At 38.2% G+C, this 25,474-nt stretch overlaps 1 protein-coding gene across 1 annotated transcript in view; it reads right to left on the bottom strand.

Moving 5' to 3' along the window:
* Positions 1-25,474, bottom strand: part of ERICH3 (glutamate rich 3) — a 114,291-nt gene that overhangs the window by 17,899 nt on the left and 70,918 nt on the right. Inside the window, exons 10-12 of the mRNA XM_036256783.1 lie at positions 17,217-17,512; positions 11,588-11,824; positions 364-804 (exon numbers count right to left, since the gene is read on the bottom strand). Of these exons, the coding sequence (XP_036112676.1) occupies positions 364-804; positions 11,588-11,824; positions 17,217-17,512 (974 nt within the window). The remainder of the gene's footprint in view (positions 1-363; positions 805-11,587; positions 11,825-17,216; positions 17,513-25,474) is intronic.

Below are 25,474 nucleotides of genomic sequence, written 5' to 3'. Positions count from 1 at the left end.
TGCATAGATGGCCAAAGACAAATAGCATTGCTGGTATTAACCTCTAAAAAGCCACACACACCCTTGCCTTCAAGAGTCATATTGTGTTTTATTTAATTCTTGAGATAGAATTACCATAGGAAGAAAAGTACAGAAAATAGGAAACAGGCCATATGAGAATTACCAAGTAATTTTAAAAATGCAATAGAAGGAAAACAGCAAGCTGAAAATACACAGATGTTACATGACAAGGAAAGAAATAGGACAAAATTGAATCTCTGTCATTATCACAATAGTTTTTCCCAAGCTTTGGCAGAATGCAATGACCCAAATCCACTTCCATGCATGGGGACAATGGCAAGCCAACTCAATGGCCATACTTACCACCTTTCTCCACCCTAAAGAGACCTGCCCTTTTGTCCTTCACCTTAGCAGTGCTTTCTTTCCGAAGCTTACTCCTATAATTTTCCTCCTCTTCCTTGGAAACCTGCTCCCAGGACTTCTCAGATAAGCCCTCTGTGATCACTTGGGTTCCTTTCTTTGTTTCTTCTTCAAGAACATTTTCCAAGCTCTTCTCTCTTCGCAGAGGCTTGGTCTCCACATCTACTTTTATTATTTTTTGATCTTCAATTTCAATTTTTAAGGAATCTTCAGCTGGAAAGTGGGGGTTTCCTAGCTCGTCATTTTCACTAAACTCCTGAGAAGATGAGCTTCTGACACTTTTGTTTTCAGCACAGACTTCCCTGTCCCTTGGGGCAGAGTCGTCTTCACTGCAACTAGAATATGGGTGACTTCTGGATGAGGAGGACGATGTAGTTTTTATATCTACAAATAACAAGAATGGTGACATCATTGTTTTTTATAAAGCATTTGGTTTAATTGTGGGAATTATGTTAATAATTAATCATACTAAAATTGTTTAATATAGTTTAATAGATTTTCCCATATATTCTATATAATTGTAATAAAAAAAAAACACCTGTGTAACCTGTGAGTCTAGAGAAGTTTTCAACAATAAATCACATTTTACTGGAAAACTCTTGTAAGTATATTTTGTTCTAGAAGAAATTGATAATCTTTTAGTTGCTCAGCTAAAGCTCTTATTTCATCACCATCTTGCATAATCATAGTATTTCCTATGCATAACATTTTAATTTATATCTTCTGCCACACCCACCATACTAGTATACCCTGGTATCTGGGAATGGGGAGAAGATCTATGCATTTGCATAAACCCTAGACACTTAATATATTTTTTGAGATGCTCGTGTGTGTGTGTGTGTGTGTGTGTGTGTGTGTGTGTGAAGAAGAAGAATGAGGAGGAGGAGGGGGGAGGGAGAAATTGTATTATTTCAGGTTACCCAAGAAGCAAATGTTGAGATCAGGATTCACATGCAAGTGATATATCTAGGATATATATGCTCCAGGAGAAACTCTTACAGGTGTGCAGGAACAAGGCAGGAAAGGGAAGAAGTCAATCAAGAGAGTTATTTCAAGAAACATTTATATTTCAGTCTGATCCCACAAGGACCTCTGAAGTCTAAATTATATTAGCATTTTTCCTCCCTTGAGGAAGGAGTTGGCTTTCATAATCTGCTCCAGTCAGACCTAGGGGGGGCAAATATTCCTTTGCACTTCCCGGCTCCTTGGGCCTCAAGGTAGAACAACTCCAGTGGCCCACAGCTGTCTTCTGAAGAAGGCAGAGGGTGCAGAAGATGGGGGTGGGCACACAGAATCCGTAAAAGAGATTCTAGGAGATCCAGGCGCTATACTTACGTGATACTATGGATATGCAGTCTAGAGACTTACAATGGCCAGAAAATGGTTCAGTACTTGCTACCCCAAAAAACTCTTAAAAATATCCGAGAAAGTGACATACACACTAAATCTCAATCAGGAAGACGCACAGCCTAAAAGTCACGGCACACACTGATGAGGACCCAAGAAATAAACTTGTTTTTAATTTTTTGACCAACATATCTGTGTCTTATAATTGTTTTTAATAGAATATAGTATCCTACACTTCCATGTTGCCTAGCTTGTTTGTTTTCTCTTCTCTGTGTGCTCCTTACTCTTTTTTCTGTTTCCTTTCATTTGCTTGGCAGCTACACAGATCGCTGAAGCAGCTGATGCAGAGTTTAAGGGAAGAAATACCTGTCTTAACTCTCATCCTATTCCCTCGGTCCCTCCAGCCCCAACGGCTCTCCACAATGGCTCTTAACATTTTAAGTATAGTCTCAGAGACACCTCAGAGTTTCCACAAAGACTGGAGAGATGCTACACAGCAGTAAAAAAATAAAACAAACTCTGGAAAGCCTTTAAGCAACAGAACCCCTTAAGCACAGTTCCATTTATTCTTATCTCCCAACTACCTTGACAGGTACCAGATGACCACTGTTTCTCAAAGGAATCATATACTTTAGCCTCTCGTTCTTTATCTCCATTTTTATGAAACCAGGATACGCTGTTTTGTTCTGTAGGGAACATAACAGATCACAGACTGTTGTTCTCTATCTCATTTGTCCTAGTTCAGAAACTTTACGGACGATGACCTTCCCCTCTCTTAAGCATCTTGCATTTTTGTTTTGTTTTTAATGAAAAACAACTCCTGTTTGCTAGTGGTTTGATCAATGGCTTTCATTAACTGCACAATTAGCTAGGGCACAATGTCATAGTTGTTCTGAACTTCCAAAAATATTCATATCTACCATCTTAATAGAGTCATGATGACTCCCACCTTGGCTCTGAGAGTTGTTCACATAATAAAAAAAATTAAAAAAAAATGAGTGTTTCTCTATATTTCTTTAGGAGCTTCTATTAATTATATTGTTTTATTTCAAAAGGCTGAAACACACTGTGGTTCAATTTTGAGTCAGTCCTTTAGAGAATGAATGGCCTCAAAGTGGCGAGGGTACCTGACCTCCTATAAAAACTCATTTCAGTTTTCAAATGTCTCTCTAATCTCACCGAATAATTTTGTTTCACTCTCATTCTTTACTTTCATTTCCATACAGACACTGGGGCAAGACTGCCTCCAGAAAAAGCTCAAAATGCTTTAGGGCCATGGAATGAGATTTTCAATACTAATTTCATTTAGTCTCTTAGAAATAAAGCCAGTTTTACATAAAGGACCTTTTTATATAAGGGAACATTGAGGGCACATTTGTAAATATTTTTGTCATGAAGAGGGAAAAAGTGATCTCAGAGGCATGTTGGTAATCAACTCTGCCTCCCACCCAGTTCCATTTGTCTCTCTAGTGTTCCCTCCAAGTATTGATGTCGAATGAATCTGCTCCTAGTCTACATGGTAAAAAAAAAAAAAAAAAAAAAATGATCTGCATTTGTTGCCTGAGTCTTTGGTCAAAGCCAGCAAGTTTAGTGTGTCTGTTCCATGTCCCAAGCAGGATCTCCGACTTTTCTCTCTCTAGTCAGTCACTAAATCCTTCACTGTCTTCTCTTCTCATGTCATTAATAAGTATTCACTGATAACTTCCTCCTTCGGCATCACCACTATTTTATACAACATGAGCTTGAGAGACAATGATGTTTTTCTTTAAGACAAACCTAGGTGTTTCAAAGTTTGACTCGGGTACTTATTAGCTTTGATTTGGTTATGTTTCTGAACTTCTCTAGCGGCTTGGCTGTAAAATAGGGGTAATTCTACTTGCTCTCCATAAGTCATTATAGAAAAATTACAGGACAAAAAAAAACCTAATCAAATCAAATAATCATTTATTTATGGCTTTGTTTGTACCCTCTATAAAATTAAATACATTAAGTATATTCTAGTAAATTTCTTTCTTATGATTTCACCCTGTACCTTATATCAAGTAGTAATTGTTGTTACCATTTATTAAGGGGAAAAAAAGATAATCCTTGATCATAATTATGTACTTACTTGTAGTAAACAATCAAGTAAGCACTTTATAAGCATATCATTTAATGCCACGGAATAGCTATTTATCTTCTTTCTCTAGAGTATTCTAGATCTTCTAGAACATAAGGCCCAGAGAAGGTAAATAATACCAAAAATGCATTAGCTAAAAAGTAGCAAAATCTGTAAAACACTTTTTAAAAAAATAATGACTCACTATAGTAAAATCAAGACCCCTCCACATGCCAGATGGCCTTGAGAGAGCACCTACTGACCTACTGTCCTAGATCCACCGTTGCTTCTCTTAGCCAACTTCTCACCTTTACTATCTAAGAATGACAAATGGAAAAATAGTTCTCTTCAAAACATCAGAACTCATGGAATTCATAGTCTGTACTCTCTTTTATATCTCTAGAGGTCATTCTTAATTTTTTCACTACTTTAGAGCCCAGACAGAGTCCATTTAAAACACTCTGAATATGAATATAAAGCAAAAGATAGCGGTCTAAACCATCATTATTTATAATACTGACCATGATACTATATGTTTGAAAATATATGTCATGTAGTTACTTGTAACTTAATATTGTATGGGAAATCACACATTTTACACACACACACACACACACCAATAATCTCCTCTATTGATACTTCTTTATCTACTTGATATACACCTGACCAAGGGCACCAACCACACACACATCCAGAGCTATTAGCACTCCTGCTCAGCAAATTCAGAACAAATTCTGCTCTCCCTCCTCATTACTGGGGCTCTGAGTTGACCTTCCCTTTCCTAGCCACTTCCATAGATTCCTTCACTAAATACATATTGATCACTTTCTATGTGTCAGGCAATGACCTAGGTACTGAAGACAAAATTGAGGAAAAGGCAGGCCAGCTCCCTGCTTCCACTCTCCAGACAGACATCGCTTCTTTTTGCATGAGCACAACAGATCAACTGTACATGTGCACTAAGGTGTTTGCTCATTATGACTGACTAAGGGTAGCTCTCTCAGAAGTTGCTATTATGCTCTTATTATATCCAAAAGCCATACTGTCTTGTTTGAATTAATTACATATTCTGCCCAGCCAGTGTGGCTCAGTGGTTGAGCATCGACCCGTGCACCAAGAGGTCACTGGTTCAATTCCCTGTCAGGGCACATGCCCAGGTTATGGGCCTGATTCCTGGTGGGGGGCATGCAGGAGGCGGACAATTGATGTTCTCTCTCATCGATGATTTTATCTCTCTCTCCCTCTATCTTCCTCTCTCTCAAAAATCAATAAAGAAAAAAAAGTTTAATTAAATGTTCTGACCTTAGTTTTCAATCATTTCCTTCCCCACTAGCATAGATCATGGTTTTCTCACAGTTTAAATTCATTTCTTCCGTCACTATCTTAATTTTAACTAGTTTGTTTTTGGCTTACTGGCTTGAAGCTTATACAGACACATTGATTTAAGTGCACTAACTCAAATATGTAAATTCAGTTAAAAATTGAGCTCACCCCAATGACATACCATATATCCCAATTCAGCGGACTTAATACTCTTCCGAACTCTGAGAGAATTATGTCTCTCTTTCCCACTCCTTAGTCCAACAGTTCACATCAAAATCTGCATAAATGCTGCTATTTTATTCAAATTAACTATGACACATTAATTTATATTTAATGATTACTTATTATTAATAATTCTATGTTGATTCTATTTATGTCCATAAAAATCTGTCTATATTTTATATTAGATACTGTGGTTCAGTCAATATTTTTATGTATAATAATGCCTAATTAAACAAGTGCTTTGCACTCAATCAATACTGCCAAATATGCCCTGGCTGGTTTGGCTCAGCAGTTAGAGCGTCGGCCTGCGGACCAGAGAGTCCCGGGTTCGGTTCCCGCTGGGGGCACGTACCTTGGTTGCAGTGTGTCCCGGGCCCCGGTTGGGGTTGCGTGGGTGGCAGCCACGCGATGTGTCTCTCTCATGTTGATGTTTCTCTCTCTCTCTTCCTCCATCTCTCCCTCCGGCTCCATCTGAAGATGCAAAAATGTCCTCGGGCGAGGAAAATAAATAAATAAATAAATACTGCCAAATAAATATATTCTTAATTAATATACAAATAGAAATCATGAACTTCCATCTATGAATAGTAATTCATTATTTATATCATGGGAGAGCATATGTCCTCATACGGATCATTCATTACTCTTCATTAAAGAAACAAATATAGAATTAGTTTGTAAGAATAAATATCTACAGGTAAGTGTAAATATAACAAGAAGAAAAGAAAAAGAAAGTTTAAAATTTCCTTCACATTTATATTTAATTTTACTTTCTAAACATTAAAACAAACACTTAAAATACTGAAAATATAATCAAATCATGTGTCCCATTGTTACTGCCTAAGTCTTTTCACATGTGTCCATTAATCTAGTCAACCAGCCTTGCCCTCCTCAAGCTTTTATTGGGTGCCTGGGCAGTGCCTTTGCTAAATACAAGGCAGATTCAAAAGTATAAAGAAAGACCTCATGGAAAGTATTTCATGTAAACTAAAAGATGCTGCTGCATTTAAACAACTACCATGATTTCCTACTTCAATAACTGAAAAGTAAATAATATTAATTAATATCATAAAGAATTCTTACCAATGAGAAAAATTGTTTGACTAATTATGCAAAAATCACACATATAGACTTTGGCCAGAAGGCCTCCTACAATCTTCCCTTACTCTTCTCTGACCCAAGGAGCAGACGAGTTACACTGCAACTCACAGCGTGTGGTTTCACCGCATGTACAATATCAGAGAAGCAGCAGTCTTCCCTCCTAGGCGTCTCTTCAAGCCCATAGGCCAGGGAATGAAGAGAGAGATTCTTACAGTCTGTTAGTCGAGTAAACAGACTATTTTTGTGACTCTGGGATTTTAAAATTCTATATGGCCTACTTCTTCAACAGACTGGAAAATAGCACAAGGGAAATATTATCTTTTTTACTAGAAAAGAAACTATCTGCTCTAATTTTTAAGCTCTTTTCTTTGTGTTCTGGGAACAAACTGTCTCCCCACTCCCTCCCCCTTCTCACTGTTTTCTCATAAGGAGCTACTTAGTCTTTACCTCTTACTCATGGGCACTATCATCCAAACTATCCATAAACGGATGAAAGTATATTCTCAGTGACATGACACTTTCCCCTCAACCTCACAACATTCATCTACGACGATATATTTTCCACCGGCGAGTTGGCGGCTGGGGTTGCCAACGCAAATGCAGAGAAAAGGAAGCTGTCCTTCTTTGTAAACGATGGGAAGTCTCACACATCACTCCTGAAGCAGGGTCTTCTCTGAGTCAGCTCTCCGTCCCTCGCACTCCATCACTCACACGCTGTTCAGCACAGGGAATTCATCAAGGCAGCGGCACAATTGTTCGCTGGCAGTTTAAATGGGGCCAACTTGTCACAAGAGTGACAGCCTGGGCAATTGTTTGCCCTCAGGGAACAGGTGCAGGCAGGTTCAAATGAAACACATCCAAATACTAAGAGCAAGATTCTTAATCATGTCAATAAAAGGGATGTACTGGTGTCTGGGATTCAGTGGTCACAATATGCCTCTGACGCTTCTGAAGATAAAATGCTGTCTGGCTTTTCAGAAGAGTGTTCCAAGGAATCTATCATGCCATTATCATTTTTAATACATGCTACTGGTCTGCTGGATGAAACCTGTGATTCTGATATCCACACGCTGAAAGGCGTGTTTTTAAATAACATAGGGTCAGGTTATCCAAACAAAGGGATGGAAAAATAATTGAGCCTGAAGGTGGAGGAAAAAAATTCAACAATGATATTTTATTTCAGAATAACGTAAAATTTTAATGTAAATGCCCAAGATGAAAGGCACTCTAAAAGGTTAGCTTAATAACATCATTATTGAAAGAAGAAAATAAAATCATTGGCCAGTTTAATTGTTGGCTCTTAAATTTTTCAACACTTATGGGTTAGATCTTACATGTTCTAATAGCTTTCATTACATATCTATTTAAAATAGTCAGTATTCTATATCTATATAGTGCAGCAAAGCCTACACTTTTTTTTCAATAAAATTACAATAATAATCAGATAGCATAAATGTAACTAGATATTATGGCACTAACAAAAGCACCTTAGTGTTCTTAGTGTTTTTAAAAATCAAGTAATTGCTTAATATTTACAAAAGATTTTTTAGGAAATCACCTCTGTGAAGAATAATTAAGATAACATACAATCCCAGCTTTCCTTTTTTTTTTTTTTATCCTCACCTGAGGACATTTTTTCCATTTTTTGTTCAGGTAGAGTGGGAGGGAGAGAGAGGAAGAGAGAGAAAGAGAAACATCAATGTGAAAGGGCCAACCAGGGCCGGGGACAAACTGCAACGGAGGTACGTGCCCTTAGTGGGAACCAAACCCGGGTCTCTCTGGACCGCAGGCTGACACTCTAACCGCTGAGCCAAACCGCTACAATCCCAGCTTTCATAGGGTAATGTTATTAACTTGTATAGTTAACTCGAGCAAAATTTAACACACGCAAAACAATAAATAAAAGTGTAACTAAAGGAGGGGGAATCAGTGTGGGGGGGGACATCTGTAACAAAAATTAATTAATTAATTTAAAAAACAAGAAAGAAAACGTAACCACAGAATTATATGGTTTCATAAAAGAAAGACCCCAGGAAAGGCTGATGAAGTAGAAATAAGTCAGAAAAGAGGAGGATGCGCTGAACTGAGCACAGGCCTGGGAATAGACTGGGAAGTCCGTCCAGGGATGAGGAACATGAACTGGGTAAAATGAGAAAATCTCCATTTGCATTCCCTCTGTTTAAAAACAAAACAAAACAAAGAAACAAACAAAAACAGAGGCTAGAGAACAGGACAAGGTAAAGAGCTCAAGATAAATGCCTCTAAACTGTTTATTCTTAAGGAAGTATAATCTTTTTAATTGGGGGGGTTAATTTTAGATATGCAGAGATTTTCTTATTTGGAGAAGCATTCCCTTGTTTTTTCCAAAATTCAGGCTCTGAAGTTGGGTAATGTTTGTGTCTTGGCACTACTACTTTCTGGCTGTGTGAGTTACTTAATCTCACCATTTCCAAGTTTATTTATTTGTAAAATGGAGATAAGAAGAAAGAGTAACTGCTTTTCAGGTTGTTTGAGGTAAATCAGAGAATTCATGTAAAATATTTAGCACAGTGCTTAGCACAAAATGGAACCTTAACAAACAATACCTATAGCATGCTTTTCCAAACACAGGGTTACCATTATTTATATGCGAAAAGTCTTCAGTATTCAAGCTTACATATCACTGTTAGTTATTCAATAATTACATGTCTAAATGATTAAAGTTTTCCTTCCAAGGGAGATCCAAGTACTACTTGCATCCTCAGTTAGAACACTGAAAAAGGTACTTTATGTTAGAAAAAAACCATTTCATCCCAAGAAAGCAAGGTGATTATGTAACACAAACATAGTCCCAGATGACCATATAGTAAATGAAACTTGATTGTTTCCCACCACTACTGAAGAAATTAAAAAATTGAGTCCTTTGTATTTTGAACCAGTCATATCTATATGCAAACACAGTGTCTATCCTTTTCTAGGTTCAAATCACTTGTATAGTTTCTTCAAAATTTGATTCAGGTAACATCACTTTTTCATAGAATTCTTTAACTTTCTCTGTATCATATAGAACTACATACTTAAATGCAGTATTGACATTCAGATTGAGGAAAAAAAACATTGTAAGCACACCTATAAACATACAATGTAAGTATTCAGAGAATTTATTGAAAGGCCTAGTATAAGACTTTACAAAAAAATATTTCAATGCTTGACCATTAATCTTTTTTATTTTTTTATCCTCACCTGAGGACAGTTTTGCATTCATCTTCAGATAGAGCAGGAGGGAGAGGGGGGGAAGAGAAAGAAACATTGATGTGAGAGAGATACATCGAGTGACTGCCACCCACAAAACCCCAACCAGGACCGAGGACAAACTGCAACCAAGGTATGTGCCCTTAGCAGGAACCGAACCTGGGACTCTCTGGTCTGTGGGCCGACACTCTACCACTGAGCCAAACTGGCCAAGGCTTGGCCATTAATCTTGACTGATTCTTTCAACTGTAGTAAATCTTGTTTTCAAGTTCATCATTCTGAGTGTTTACATTATGTTTCACTCTTTAGTTTGCCTGTCAGAAAGTTTAGAATTAAATTTTTATTTATTTATTTTATTGATTTTAGAGAGAGAGAAGAAGGGAAAGGGAGAGAGAGATAGAAACATCGATGAGAAAGAACATCGACTGGCCGCCTCCTGCATGCCCCCCACTGGGGATCAGGCCCACAACTTGGGCATGTGTCCTGACTGGGAATTGAACAGGCAACCTCTTGGTGCATGGGTCGACTCTCAACCACTGAGCCATACTGGCCAGGCAAAAATTAAACTCTTAGTGAAAACATAGTCATGATCTCATTTAAGGTTCCTAGTAAAATCATCTTCTTTTTTACTCTAATTTCTGTTCTTTATCGCCTTGTATATGTGTGCATAAAATATTAGAATAGATTTGCTTGAATTCTTTCTTTTTTTTTTTTTACAAATGTATTTTATATTTTTATTTATTTATTTTTTATCCTCACCAGAGGACACCTTTCCATTTTTTATTCAGATAGAGTGGGAGGGAGAGAGAGGGAGAGAGAGAGAGAGAGAGATGTTAAAGGGGCACATAGAGCGGCTGCCACCCACCCACACAACCAACCAGGGCCGGGGACAAACTGCAACCGAGGTACATGCCCTTAGCGGGAACCGAACCCGGGTCTCTCTGGACCGCAGGCCGAAGCTCTAACCGCTGAACCAAACTGGCCAGGGCATTGGATACTTTCTTGAAGAGAGCAGAACTATAAATATTTGCTCAGGTGATTACTTTATTATATAATTAACTCTCATAGTATCCTAATATAGTCCTTAAATTTGAAGTTTTGAGATTTTTACAGGAAAGATTTTGAGGCAAAAAGAATGGGGAAAACGAAGAGTAACTAAAAAGTCATCGCAATGTGACCTCATTTTTCTAGTCTAAAGTAAATGGGTTTCTTCTTTGATCAGACATTATTTTGGTAAACTAAAGTCTTTACAAAGTTCTTAAAAATGTAAGATACATCTCAGTTTCCAGTGTTTCTTTCTCTGACTGAAAAGAGCTCTGTTTCCTGTGACCATTCAGAGTTATTTTAGGCTTGAAGATCGAGAGGAGGCCACCTTTGCCAAGAGATAATCCTTTCACAAAACTAATTTGTCAGTGTCCTGTGTTCAAGGTCAAAAAAACAAACATGAACCTAAGACAGGAATCGTCACCTTTTACTTTAATTGAGTATAAGCTACTTTTCATTTTTCCAAAGCCACAAAATGATGTGTGCGTGTGTGTACATGTGTGTACGTGTGTGTGTTGTGTAAAGGGGGATAGTTTAGGATTAAAAAATAATAATAATTTTCTAAGTAAACAGAAGATGTGTCACTACAAGTATTACCTGACACCCTGCCGGCAAATCTTGGCAAACTAAGGAAGGATTAAAGAGTGACTTCGTAATTTGGTCATCCGCAGGAGACTGATTGATCGGCATCCTCCGGTTCTGAAACCATGCTCTAATTTGATCTCATTAAATGTAAGGAAAAGAAAGGTAAAATGTACACTTGTTAAGCAGCCACGTGGTGTGATAAGCTGAACGACTTGCCTTGTTTATCCTCGTCCACATCACTCTCCGAGCGTCCATCATCCTCATCTGTCACACCGTCACCAGCACCTGGTACCTTCCGTGACGAGCGTCTACTCCTGTTTCCAGGGTCTAAATTATTTTTTTCACTGTCCGAGGGTGACTTTGACATTGCATTTATTTGATCATCAGCCTGTCCTTCTTTATTCACTTTCTCACCTTGTTTCTCCTCGTCTACTTCAAAATCTTCTTCATATTCTGAGAAGAGAAAGTCTCCACTATGAGAATGAAAACACAATCCCTAATACTTAACCCCTTCCACTTTAATGAGAACTTGGACTCAATGAGTCTCTCTTCTCAGGGTCTCTCTTGACTTTGACTACACACAATTGGTGAACGTGGAAAACTAACAGTGAATGATCAGAGAGTGCAATCCACTACATACCAAAGAACACACAAGAAACGAAGCTCCAAATGACAAGCCTGAACCCTGCTAAGGGTCCATTTACAAAACGACAGCATCATCTAACAAAAACCAGACTAGACAAGAGAAGAACGTGGTGGAAAACAATAAATTAGAGATAAATTGAAAATGAAGAGAACAGGATCATCATAATGAAAGTTAATTTGGAGATCCAGTGAGGTCATATTTCATAGGAAAATAATGTTCCAAATATTTGGATATCAAGTTAATGAACAGTGAAGTGGAAAAATTTAATTAATCAAGTCCAAAGGCCCTGAGAAGTAACACTGTGAAAAGCACATTCTTTGAGAACCAAATGGACATCAAGAAAAGGCATTATGAAGGATTCTATACCTAGACCAAAACTGTAATCATATGCCTTGTTCAGCCCTACAATCAATGAAATCATTATATTCCAAGGGTAAAAATTCCCATAAAATAGAATATTACTGCCACAGTCACTGATGTGCTTCGTTCCCTACAGAAGTGCGACAAATCTGCAGCAGAAAAAGAAAACTGTCACATCATATAAACTCCAGATGTCCCTTGTGGTTATAAATTTTCACCTCTCATATTTAATTGTTCCCCTTTTTCTTTCACAGAAAACTAACAATCTTGAAGTGACAACATGCCAACGATAGAGAGCAAAAGGATTTCATGCAGAACCAATTACACAAACAATTATCTTTGGAATGAAAATTACAGGGAAAATAAAGGTTTCCTATTTTGTATGTTTTAGTTATTAGATATTCTGGTTTGTTTTTTTTTCCAGTGGTGGGGCCCTCTTGGGTAATTACTTGAGAGCTATTCACTCTGTCCAATGAAAAAAACTTAATTTAGAAATGCAAGCCCTGTGGGCATGAAGAGAACTCTGTTAAAGCAGAGATGTATGAGGGAGATGTTCCAGGAAAAGTGAAGTCAGAAACTTAAATAAAGGCAAAGAGAATTCATCACATGATTGTTTTCGTAAAAGAGATTTAATAGAAAGAATAATAAATGAAAATTACTATCAGTAAAACAGAAGTATAAAGTAAGCAAGAAGTTGAAGAATTTGTTTTATATTGCATGAAACAAACAGGAAATATAATAAAAACAAATAAATCTTTTGATTTAAATTTTCAAGCCAAATAGTAGAAAATTTCTCACTTGACCACTTAGCTATCAATCAATAAGCCTTTGTATGGAAGAGGATAAAATTAAGAGATCAACCAAAGAACTTATGCATATAAGCATAATCAATGGACATGTCAACAATGTTGGGAGTGGGGGAGCGGGATGGGGAGGAGGGTGTCAATGGGGGAAAAAGGAGAAACGTCTGTTAAGAAAAATTAATTAATTAAAAATAAATAAATAAACAAAAAATTTTAGAAAATAAAAGATATTACAGTAACACAACCCTTACTATCAAGCCATCTCCACTTTTTGTTGAGAAAATAAGATGTATTTGCAGAAGAGACACTGAACTCATAGGACTTTGTATCCATGGTCCTCGGTAATGTTTATTTCCACATTACTGGGCTCGATTGCAATAAATTTTTATAAATGACTCAATTAATTATATGAAATGGTGTCAAGTGAGTGGAATGGAATCAAAGAAGAGCAGAAATTCACTTGGAGATTATGGAAAACTTTGTAAGAGGAGTAGTTTAGGCTAGCCACAGAATACACACACACGGAGATATACACACACACCAACACACGTATCACTTAACAGACATTTGCTTCTGGTCACAGGATAAGCAGGGAGCCAGACAGAACATGAGTGAATTGTGTACTTTCACCAATAGTATTAGATAGTGTTAATTCCATCAGTGGGGAAATCCGAGAGTTTTGGAGTCAGGTAGTCATGACCTAGGCAATCTGTCTCACAAAGCTGTGGTATCAAAAGCAATAACCCTGGAACATGCTCAGTACAGTGCCCTGGCCAGTAGGTGCCTACAATATCAGGCATTAGAAGTGATAGTGATTGTGATTGGGGGTGGAGGGAGTTGGTCATAGAACAAGAGAAATCACACCCAGTATGTGCTCTATACACTTTAGTGGAAGCACCTGATTAAAATGAGAGACGTACAAGTATCCACAATTAGAACACAATTACAGTTATGTGGCTGAAGCAGAGCATAAAATTGGAGGAACATGTATAAACCACAAGAATAGTCCCTGCATCCTATTTTGCAGGAAGTTCTGTGCTTTTTTCCCCAATGTATGATATTTAAAGCTGCCCTGGTTTCATTTTACCCACCACTATCATCACATCTAAATATTAGCCTTCTATTAACCACAGAGCACTCTATTAGCATTATAGCTCAAAGCATACCTCCTCCTTTGTGTCATCTATTCGCGTGTTTTCATTATGAATGAACTGGTGGCATGCTTTCTGGATTCCTTTTCATGATTTCTTTTTTCTCCCCCATCTCATCTTCCTTCTTCCTAAGAATTTAATTAGCTTGTTGTTTACCATCCTCACTAATGAGGAAGCGAGTCAACTCGAGGTCAACATCAATCCAGCTGCAACCCTCCCTCGCTGACCTCCACTCAAACTTCTTGCTGCCCTTCCCATCAGTGACTGTTCTGCAGAGAGCTGAAGCCTTGCTGCTGCTGTTTATTTCTTTTCTTTTCTTTCTTTTTTTTTTTTAATGGAAATGGGCAATTAAAGTCCATTAACTAGCCAACACAGAAGAAAGATCTTGGAAAAGCTGTATTATAGGCATAAAGTATGCTACTCATAGCACTGGCTATGTTAGTTTAAGAGAAAATAAATGAAGAAAATGAAAAGCCTCTACTGAACATGGCTTTAGTAAACCTACATGTCTTGAGAGTTAAAACAAACGAGAGAACATCCCATTTGTTCATCTTTCTGCTACTGCTGTTGCTAGAGATATTTCTAAATTCTCGGGCTAAGATAATAAAGACTAGAAGGGATCATGGAGAGAAAGAGGTAACTGGGTCAAAGTGTCATCAGTGAAATCTGTTTGAAGATAGTCACATTATTTCAGTAGTAAACAGACATGGAATCCAGTGGTCCACCAGCTCTGTGATTATTCTCTTGCATTACTGAAACGCTTGGGCAGCAACAACATGAGGTGAGGAAGAAGATACCAAGGACGTGCCTTTCCTGAGGCCAGCCCTTTTGCAGGTCATCACCACCCATGGCTATTGTTCCTCTAATCCAGGCTTTGTCCTCTGGGTGAAAGAGGGACACTCGGCAGCTCCATTTCAGATTTTATACATGTATCACCCACAAGCAGTTAACAGCAAGCATAGTTTGTACAGAACAGGAGGTTGGATAGTGTTTGAAAGTCTGGGCTTTGGAATTATACAAGCCTGGGTGTTGAAGAGTACACCGCCCCAAAATACACAGTTTTGGCATAAGGGTTATCTTTCGCTGATGGCAACGGGAAAGCAGTAGATATAAGAAATGCTCTATGCCCTCCCCCCATCTGCCTAAAAGCAAGACACAAATTTGAAGGTGTCTCCCTTCCCTCTCTAGCAGGAACCATGGAAGTTAATCATAGGACACAACTTCTAGACCTTTATTATCCCAGTATGCACCAAAAGAATCAATATAACAAAGCTCAATAAAACCAGAACTTATCTATTATTAGTTGCCCGTATTATTGCCTTCTACAATTTACTGCCCCTAGAAGTTCAAAGTCCTTTTCCTTTGTCTTGCCACTTCACTAAAAATATACTGTTCTGTTGTTAACATGCCATATAAACTCAAGTTCTACTTGAGTAACTACTCCTCAGAGTTACTCGGCGCTGAGTGCTCCAGTGTGAGCGTGGGTCAATAAACCTCTGCTTCCTTTTCCCGGTTAAACTCTTTTGGCAGTCTGATTTATAAGGATCCACCCAATGATCCTAAGATGGGGAGAGGGAAAACAGGTTCCCTCTCCTACAGCTGAAATCCCAGTTCTGCTATTTTTTCTCTGTATGTCTGAGCCTCAGTTTCATAACGTGTAAAATGGAGGCAGTAATAATATTGACTATATGGGATAGTAAGCATCAAATGACATAGTGCCTAGTCAGTGCTCACTGCCAGGCCTTTTTATTATTGTTATTATTTAAATTTTTTTCTTTATTGATTTTAGAGAGAGAGGAAGTGAGAGAGAGAAATAGAAACACCAATGAGAGAGAACTTCGATTGGCTGCCTCCTGCATGCCCACCACTGGGGATCAGGCCCACAACCTGGGCATGTGTCCTGACCAGGAGTCGAATCGGCGACCTCCTGGTGCATGGGTCGACGCTCAACCACTGAGCCACACCGGTCAGGCATATTATTATTATTATTATTATTATTATTATATTTATGAACATGTATGTGGAAAGAGAGAGAAGGAGGAGGAGTGAGAGGAGGAAGAGGGGGAGAGAAGAGAATAGGGAAGAGAGGGGAGGGGAAGAAGAAAGAAGGAGAGGGGAGGAAAAGGAAGAGGTGGAGAGAGGAGAGGACAGGAGAAGAATAAGAAAGCAAAACTGGCCCTAGCCAGTTTTGCTCAGCGATTAGAGCATCAGCCTGCGGTCCAGAGAGACCTGGGTTTGGTTCCTGCTAAGGACACATATCTCAGTTGCAGTTTGTCCCCTGCCCTGGATGGGTCATGCAGGTGGCAGCCACTTGATGTGTTCCTTTCACATCAATGTTTTGTTCTCCCTCTCTCTTACTCTCTTTCTCTCCCACTCTATCTGAACAAAAAATGGAAACATGTCCTCAGGTGAGAATTAAAAAAAAGAAAGCAAAACTGTGGACAGGTAGACTCTAGGATCCCAAGCCTGTGTCAACTGTGTCTACCACCTTATAATCATATACATTGTGCCTACCTGATACTAAAGCATCATTATCACCAAAACAAGTACATTCAAGCACTAAAAAAAATAGGCAAAATTCCATTTGGACAGAAAGTATCTCTCTGCAGAAGTGAACAGAGCCTCTGGCTCATACACACAGACCTAAACTCCTCTTCACTTCCTTTCCCCATGAGCAACTTCAACACTTCTGGGCTGGTCTGCCCTCCTCCAAGGTAGGTGACACAGGACTCCATGCAAACAATGAAGGGAGGTGGTCAGGGATTGCTCGTGTGTTACAGAATTACCTATGGATAGTTTTGCAAATGTTGATGATCACAGTTTAAAGACTTAAGCAAAAGAACAGCAGCAGTAACAAGAAGAGAACCCTGGCACCATTACCTTACCATATTTAAATATATTTTCCTGGTCATCTTCCCAAACATGGTATGTTTCTTTACGTTCCATTTCTTCCAAAGCAGTTCTCACTTCTTCAACCCCTGTTTTTAATTCCTCGGCTGAATAAAGGACTGAAGCAGAGGTTCTGCTCCCCTCCATCTCGTTCCTTCTTGGTATCATGTATGCTCTGTCCTTCCTCAGTTTCCCCTCACCCTTCTTCAGTTCCTCTCTTTTCTCAAGACTTTTTTGTTTCCTAAGTTCTGGTGAAGCTGTTTTTTTGTCAAGGCCCGTTGCAATAATGCACCTATGAAAAATATTAACATACAGTGTTTATTAACATTTAAATAGAGCACAGTGGAATGGCAAAGCTTTTTACATCACCTACCCCTTAATCTTGTAAGAAATATTAAAATAAACAGTTCATTAAAGTATACATAGTTAACTAAAAATAAACTCTTTACTTTTTATTAATACTAAAATCTCATTATAAGCACAACAAGTTCTTAATAATTTTACCCACAATAATAAGGAAAACAGCTGTTCCTGGGATTCGGGTTCATGGAAGCTTCATGCTCTGAGTGGTCCCCATGGCCACCCATGTGGAAAAATTGAGAGTTAGAGAGGGCTAGTGATCTCTGCAGCATTTGGTCAGCAGATTCCAAAATGGTGGTGGAATGAATGAAAGCTACACAGACCATCTCCCAGGGTCAAACTGGAATTACAACTAAAATAAAGACAAATCACTGGGAAAAAGCAACAGAAAACCAGCTAGAGAGGACTATATAACCAGGGATAGGAAAAAAGGACACTGAATCAAGCCTGGTAGGCCTGCAGAGGCACAAGAGAGTGGGCTGAGAGCCCACAGACAGCAGCTGTTTTAGCTGTGAGCAGCTCCCTCAAGGTTAAAATCCCAAGCCTGCTCCACAGCACAGACGGCTGGAACAGTGTACTAAATTAACTACAGCCAATCACCTTGGGCACTGGCAAAATGATGGTGGATTGGACTGGAACTCTGTGGGGACACCCAGGATTTGGAGGGTGCTCAGAGTTTTTGCTGAGCCATGGCCACACAGGACAGTGGCCACACAGGACAGTGGTCATCTTGCTCCTTCCCAGAGCTCTCCTCAAAGATTTAACCCCACCAAGCTGGGCCGGAGAAATGCAAATTGAGGCTCAGTAACAACAAGCATCTGCCCCACACACTGAAAATCCTTTTACCCTGAATACCTGAGGGAGTTTTTCATTCAGCTGAGGGCCACAACCCAAGGCTCATCAAGTAACTGAGACTAATAGCCTCTATGCAACAAGCTATAAGTTAACTGAACATTCTCTGGGCTTGCAAATCTACCCAGGTAGGTAAAACTTGACAGTGGTGTTGAACGTGGGTCCTCCTCCACTCATCCAAACCCAGTAGAGGGAATCACAAACAGCAGAACACCAACACCCACAGGAAAAATTTGGCAGGTTCCAAAACCCTCTGAGATAGCCAAAATGGTGAAACAAAGAAACAAATCCCAAATGGAAGAACAAGAGAACTCTAATGAAGATGAGATAAATGAAATGCAGTTAAGCAAGTTATCAGAGGTAGAGTTCAGAGCATGAGTAAGGAGCTCAACACCATGAGTAAAGATGTAGAAACATTGAAAATCAACCAGGTAGAAATGAAGAATGACTTAGCAGAAATAAAGAACACATTGGAAGGAATAACCAGCAGAGTAGAGGAAGCTAAGGATTTGATCAGCGAATTAGAAGACAGGGTAAAAAATAGTCAACCAATCAGAAAACCAAAAGGAAAAACTATTTTAAAAAAAAAGGTAGACAGCTTAAGACAACTGTGGGACAACTAGAAACATAACAACATTAACATCATAGGAATTCCAGAAGAAGAAGAAAAGGAGCAAGGGTTAGAAAATATATTTGAAAAAATAGTGACAGAAAACTTCCCTATCATGGTGAAGAAAGAAGGCATTCAAGTTCAAAAAGCACAGAGAGCCCCAAGTAAGAAGAACACAAACAGGTCCACACCAAAACAGACAGTAATTAAAATGCCAAAAATTAAAGACAAATACAGAATCCTAAAGGCAGCAAAAGAAAAGCACTAGGTTATCTACAAAGGAACCCTCATAAGGCTATCAGCTGACTGTTCAACAGAAACATTACAGGCCAGAAGGGAATGGCATGAAGTAATCAAGGTCATGAAAAACAAGGACCTGAATCCAAAACTACTCTATCCAGCAAGACTATCATTCAAAACAGAAGGTGAAATAAAGAGCTTCCCAGACAAAAAAAAAAAAAAAGGCTAAGGGAATATATTAGCACCAAACCAGCACTGCAAGAAATGTCAAAAGGATTGCTGTAATTAATAGAAAGAATAGGAAGAAAAATATAATCACAATAAACCAAAATGGCAATCAGTATTTATCAACAATAACCTTAAATGTAAATGGACTGAACACCCTGATCAAAAGACACAGAGTAGCTGATTGGATAAGAAAGCATGACTCATCTATATGTTGTTTACAACAGACCCACCTCACAAGAAAAGACTCACATAGATTGAAAGTGAAGGGATGGAAAAAAATCTTTCAAGCAAAGGGAAAAGAAACAAAAGCTGGGGTAGCAATACTTATAACTGATAAAATAGATTTCAGAATGAAGGCCATAATTAGAGACAAAGAAGGCCACTACGTAATATTGAAAGGATCTATCCAACAGGAAGATATAACCTTGATAAACATATATGCACCCAATAAAGGAGCACCAAAATCTATTAAAAATCTTCTGGAGGACTTCAAAGGAGAAACTGACAGCAATACAATCATAGCAGGGCACTTCAACACCCGCTGACATCACTGGATAGGTCCTCTAGACAAAAAATTAACAAGGAAACAGAGACTCTATATGAAGCACTAGATCAAATGGATTTAATAGATATCTGCAGAGAATTACACCCCAAAACTGCAGAATTCACATTTTTCTCAAGTGTACATGGGACATTCTCGAAGACAGACCACATGCTAGGACACAAACTAAGTCTCTATAAGTTCAAGAAGATTGAAATCATATCAAGCATCTTCTTGAATCACAATGGCATGAAACTAGAATTTAATTGCAACAAGAAGATTGAAATCATATCAAGCATCTTCTTGAATCACAATGGCATGAAACTAGAATTTAATTGCAACAAGAACATTTGAACACGTGGAAGCTAAATAGCATGTTATTAAACAATTAATGGGTTACCACGGAGATCAAGGAAGAAATTTAAAACTTCCTGGAAACCAATGAAAATGAACACATAACAACATAAAATCTATGGGATGCAGTGAAAGCAGTTCTGAAACGGAAGTTCATAGCACTACAGGCCTACCTCAAGAAGCAAGAAAAATCTCTAATTGCCCATCTAATCTCACAACTTAAAGAACTAGAAAGCATACAAAAAGAAAACCCCAGAGCAAGCAGAAGAAAGGAAATAGTAAAGATCAGAGCAGAAATAAATGACATAGAGACCAAAAAAAAAGCAATTCAAAGGATCAATGAAACAAAGAACTAGTTTTCGAAAAGATAAACAAGATTGATGAACACTTAGCTAGACTTCCCAAGAAAAAAAGAGAGAGAACACAAATACACAAAATCAGAAATGAAAGAAGAGAAGTAACAACTGACACGACAGAAATACAAAGGACTATTAACAAATACTATGAACAATTATACAGCAACAAATCGGAAAACCTAAGCAAAATGGACAAATTTCTAGAAAAACAGTCTCCCAAAACTGAACCAGGAAGAGATAGAAAACTTGAACAGACCAATAACAGCTAAGGAAACTGAAGATGTAATCAAGATTCTCCCAGCAAACAAAAGCCCAGGACCGGGTGGCTTCATAGGGGAGTTTTACCAAACATTCAAAGAAGAACTAACAGCCATTCTCCTCAAACTATTCCAAAAAATTCAAGAAGAAGGAAGACTTCCAAACTCGTTTTATGAGGCCAGCATAATTCTAATTCCAAAACCAGAAAAAGACACTACAAAGAAGAAAAACTACAAGCCAATATCCCCGATGAACATAGATGCCAAAATCCTGAACAAAATATTAGCAAATCAGATTCAGCAATACATTAAAAAAATTATTCACCATGACCAAGTGGGATTCATCCCAGAGATGCAAGGCTGGTACAATATTTGCAAATCAATAAATGTGATAAAAAAAAAAAAAAAAAAAAAGGAGCCCTGGCCGGTTTGGCTCAGCGGTTAGAGCGTCGGCCTGCGGTCCGGAGAGACCCGGGTTCAGTTCCCGCTAAGGGCACGTATTTCGGTTGCAGTTTGTCCCCGGCCCTGGTTGGTCGTGCGGGTGGCAGCCACTCGATGTGTCCCTTCACATCGATGTTTCTCTCACTCTCTCTCTCTTCCTCTCTCTCCCTCCCACTCTATCTGTACAAAAAATGGAAAAATATCCTCGGGTGAGGATTAAAAAAAAAAAAAAAAAAAAAAGGAAAGATAAAAACCATATGATCATATCAATAGACGCTGAAAAAGCATTCAACAAAATCCAGCACCCATTTCTGATAAAAATGCTCAGCAATGTGGGAATAGAGGGATCATATCTTGACATAATAAAGGCCATATATGAAAAACCTACAGCCAACATCATACTCAATGGGCAAAAACTAAAGGCATTTCCCTTAAGAATGGGAACAAAACAGGGATGCCTACTTTCACCATTCTTATTTAACATAGTACTGGAAGTCTTAGCCACTGCAACCAGACAGGAAGAAAAAATAAAAGGGATCCAAATTGTAAAGGAGAAAGTGAAACTGTCCTTATTCACAGATGACATGATAGTATACATAAAAAACCCTAAAGACTCCATCAAAAATCTGCTAGAGTTAATAAACAAATTCGGCAAGATAGCAGGATACAAAATTAACATCAAGAAATCGATGGCATTCTTATACATCAATAATGAACTCACAGAAAGAGAAACTAAAAAAGCAATCCCATTTACCATTGCAGCAAAAAATTAAGATACTTAGGAATAAACTTAACCAAAGAAGTAAAGCACCTTTTTGCATAAAACTACAGGACATTAAAAAAAAGAAATAGAGGAAGATATAAAAAAGTGAAAGGACATACCATGTTCATTGATTGGAAGAATTAACATCATTAATATGTCCATACTACTCAAAGCAATCTACAGATTCAATACAATCCCCATCAAAATACCAATGACATGTTTCATGGAACAAATACTTCAAAAGTTCATATGGAACCAAAAAAGATCCTGAATAGACACAGCAATCTTTACAAAGAAGGACTAATAGGTGAGATCACAATGCCGGATATCAGGTTATACTACAAAGCTACTCTAATCAAAATAGCTTGGTACTGGCACAAGAACAGTCGTATAGATCAATAGAATAGAACAGAGAACCCAGAAATTGACCCAAAACATTATGCTCAATTAATATTTGACAATGGTGGCAAGAGCATACAATGGAGTAAAGACAACCACTTTAATAAATGGTGTTGGAAAAATTAGACAACTACCTCCAAAAAAAATGAAACTAGATCATCAACTTACACCCTACACAAGAATAAACTCAAAATAGATAAAAGACTTAAATGTGACTCATTAATCCATAAAAATCCTGGAATAAAATGTAGGCAACAAAATTTCAGACATCATATGCAGCAGAAATTTTACTGATACATCACCTAAGGCAACAGAAACAAAGGAGAAAATGAACACATGGGACTACATCAAACTAAAAAGCTTCTGCACGGCAAAAGAAACAACCATCAAAATGGAAAGGGAACTCACCGTATGGAAGAGCATAATGGCTAATGATACATCAGATAAGGGGTAAATTTCAAAATATATAGAGTGCTCATGCAACTCAACAAAGGGAAGACAAAGAACCCAATTAAAAAAAAATGGGCAGAGAAGCTAAATAGACATCTCTCCAAAAAGGACATACAAATGGCCAAGAGACATATTCAATGCCACTAAACATCAGAGAGATGCAAATTAAAACAACAATGAGATATCACCTCACACCTGCCAGAATGGCTGCCATCAACAAATCATCAAACAACAAGTGCTGGTGAGGGTGTAGAGAAAAGGGGACTCTAGTATACTGCTGGTGGGAATGCAGACTGGTGCAGCCACTATGGAAAACAGTATGGTGTTTCCTCAAAAAATTAAATATTGAATTGTCATTTGACTCAGTGATCCCACTTCTAGGACTATATCCTAAGAAGCCTGAAACACCAATCAGAAAGAATATATGTACCCCTATTTTCATAGCAGCACTATGTACAATAGCTAAGATTTAGAAACAGCCCAAGTATTCATCAATAGATGAGTGGATAAAGAAGCTGGGGTACATATATACAATGGAATACTATGCAGCTATAAGAAAGAAAGATCTCTTATCCTTTGAGACAACATGGAGGGACCTTGAGAGTATTATGCTAAGCAAAATAAGCTAATCAGAGATAGACAAATACCACATGATTATTTGTGGAACAGAATGAACAAGGTGGGCTGATAAAAGAAATATACCCAGAGACATAGAAAGGTGTATGGTTCAGACTGATAAACCTCAGAGTAGGGTGGCGGGGGGATAGATGAGATGAACCAAAAACTCATATGCATGTATGCATAACCAATGTACATAGACAACAATGCTAGGGGGTTAGGGGGAAGGGATGAGGAAGAGGGGATACAGTGGGGGAAAAAGAGCAACATCTGTAACAAAAACCAATTAATAAAAATTGGAGGGGAAAAACAATAATAATAATAAAGAAAACAGCTAAGAACTTTAGTCCTAAACTAAAATGAATGCCTTAAACACATTTTGCCTATGTGATAAAAGAACATCCAGGCCGGCTGGTGTGGCTCAGTGGTTGAGCAGTGACCCCTGCACCAAGAGGTCGCTGGTTCTATTCCCAGTCAGGGCACATGCCCAGGTTGTGGGCCCAATCCCCAGTGGGGTGGCATGCAGGAGGCAGCCAATTGGTGTTCTCTCTCATTGATGTTTTTATCCCTCCCTCACCCTGCCTCTCCCTCCAAAATCAATAGAGGAAAAATTAAACAAACATACAAAAAAGAACATAAAGGTTTGCAAACACAGTAAAGATGAGATAAAAATATTTAGGGAAAGAAAGTTGCCATTCAGTCCATGATAATTTATTATTCCAATGACACAACAGCAAAAGATTTACATACAAGGTCGACTCTAACTAAATGATTGATTTTTTAAGGAACATACACAGTCACGTGTTGTTGTGCCCTTTAAATTAACACCTCAGGAAACTTGATGCTTATTTTGATCGAACTGTCATTATTGCTTTTGGAATGGCCTTTTAAAACCTATACCACAGTCTTAGGTGACTTTTACTGGATATAAGCTTTGTTCTTTAAAGATGGCAATAATTCGTAGAGATCATAAAGTCATTCAAAGTCACATCTGGTAAACCAAGCAGAGAATCTACATGTATTAAGACATTAAAAATAATTTTTAAATCCATGACAGTAAGTTACATGATAAATTCTTCCATAGCTTTTTTCCTATCTCTCAAGTGAATATCAAAATAAGAATTCCAATGAATAAAATGATGATCATAATAATAAGATTACAGGGTACTCCCTTTGAGCCAGGCTCTTTGCTGTGTACCATATATACATTATTTTACCAGGTTTGCTACACTACAGACCAATAAATTAAGAACTATCACCCTACTTTACAATGAGGAATCTGAGGCTGAAGGGGTTCTAGGACATGCCCAAGGTCACCCAGCAGGTGAGTGATGGAACTGGAGTCCAGCTCGAAACTGTCATGACCTCACAAAATATTCTTATATTCTTAGATTACAGAAATATTGTTAGATTACAAAATTAAAACACAAAAATATTGTTAGATTACGGGTATAGTCCTCTCAGATGACTAGCTACACAGACAGATGTTACACTGCTGGGTTTATCTCCAGGGAAATTATTCACACTCCCCACCGGAAACTAACAGGATCTGGAGAAGTTTTCACCAAGCTCTAGAGATAACCCGTGACCTGGAAAAGGGGCCTGGCACCGACCAGTCTTCATAGTCCTCTAGAAATGCACATGTCCCTTTCTCTACAGCTGCACAACTACCAGGGACGGATCAAATAGAGTGGTAGGTAGAACGAGGTCAGAATGCAGCCAAGACGTGTCAGTCCAGGTAGACGAGAAATAGTAAGTGAAATCTGAAAACTGTCTCAATGTGAA

Source organism: Molossus molossus, unplaced genomic scaffold, assembly GCF_014108415.1.
Source record: "Molossus molossus isolate mMolMol1 unplaced genomic scaffold, mMolMol1.p scaffold_m16_p_12, whole genome shotgun sequence".
Classification (NCBI taxonomy): Eukaryota; Metazoa; Chordata; class Mammalia; order Chiroptera; family Molossidae; genus Molossus; species Molossus molossus.
Note: the sequence above shows the minus strand (reverse complement) of the source record. Positions and strands in the feature narration are given on the sequence as shown.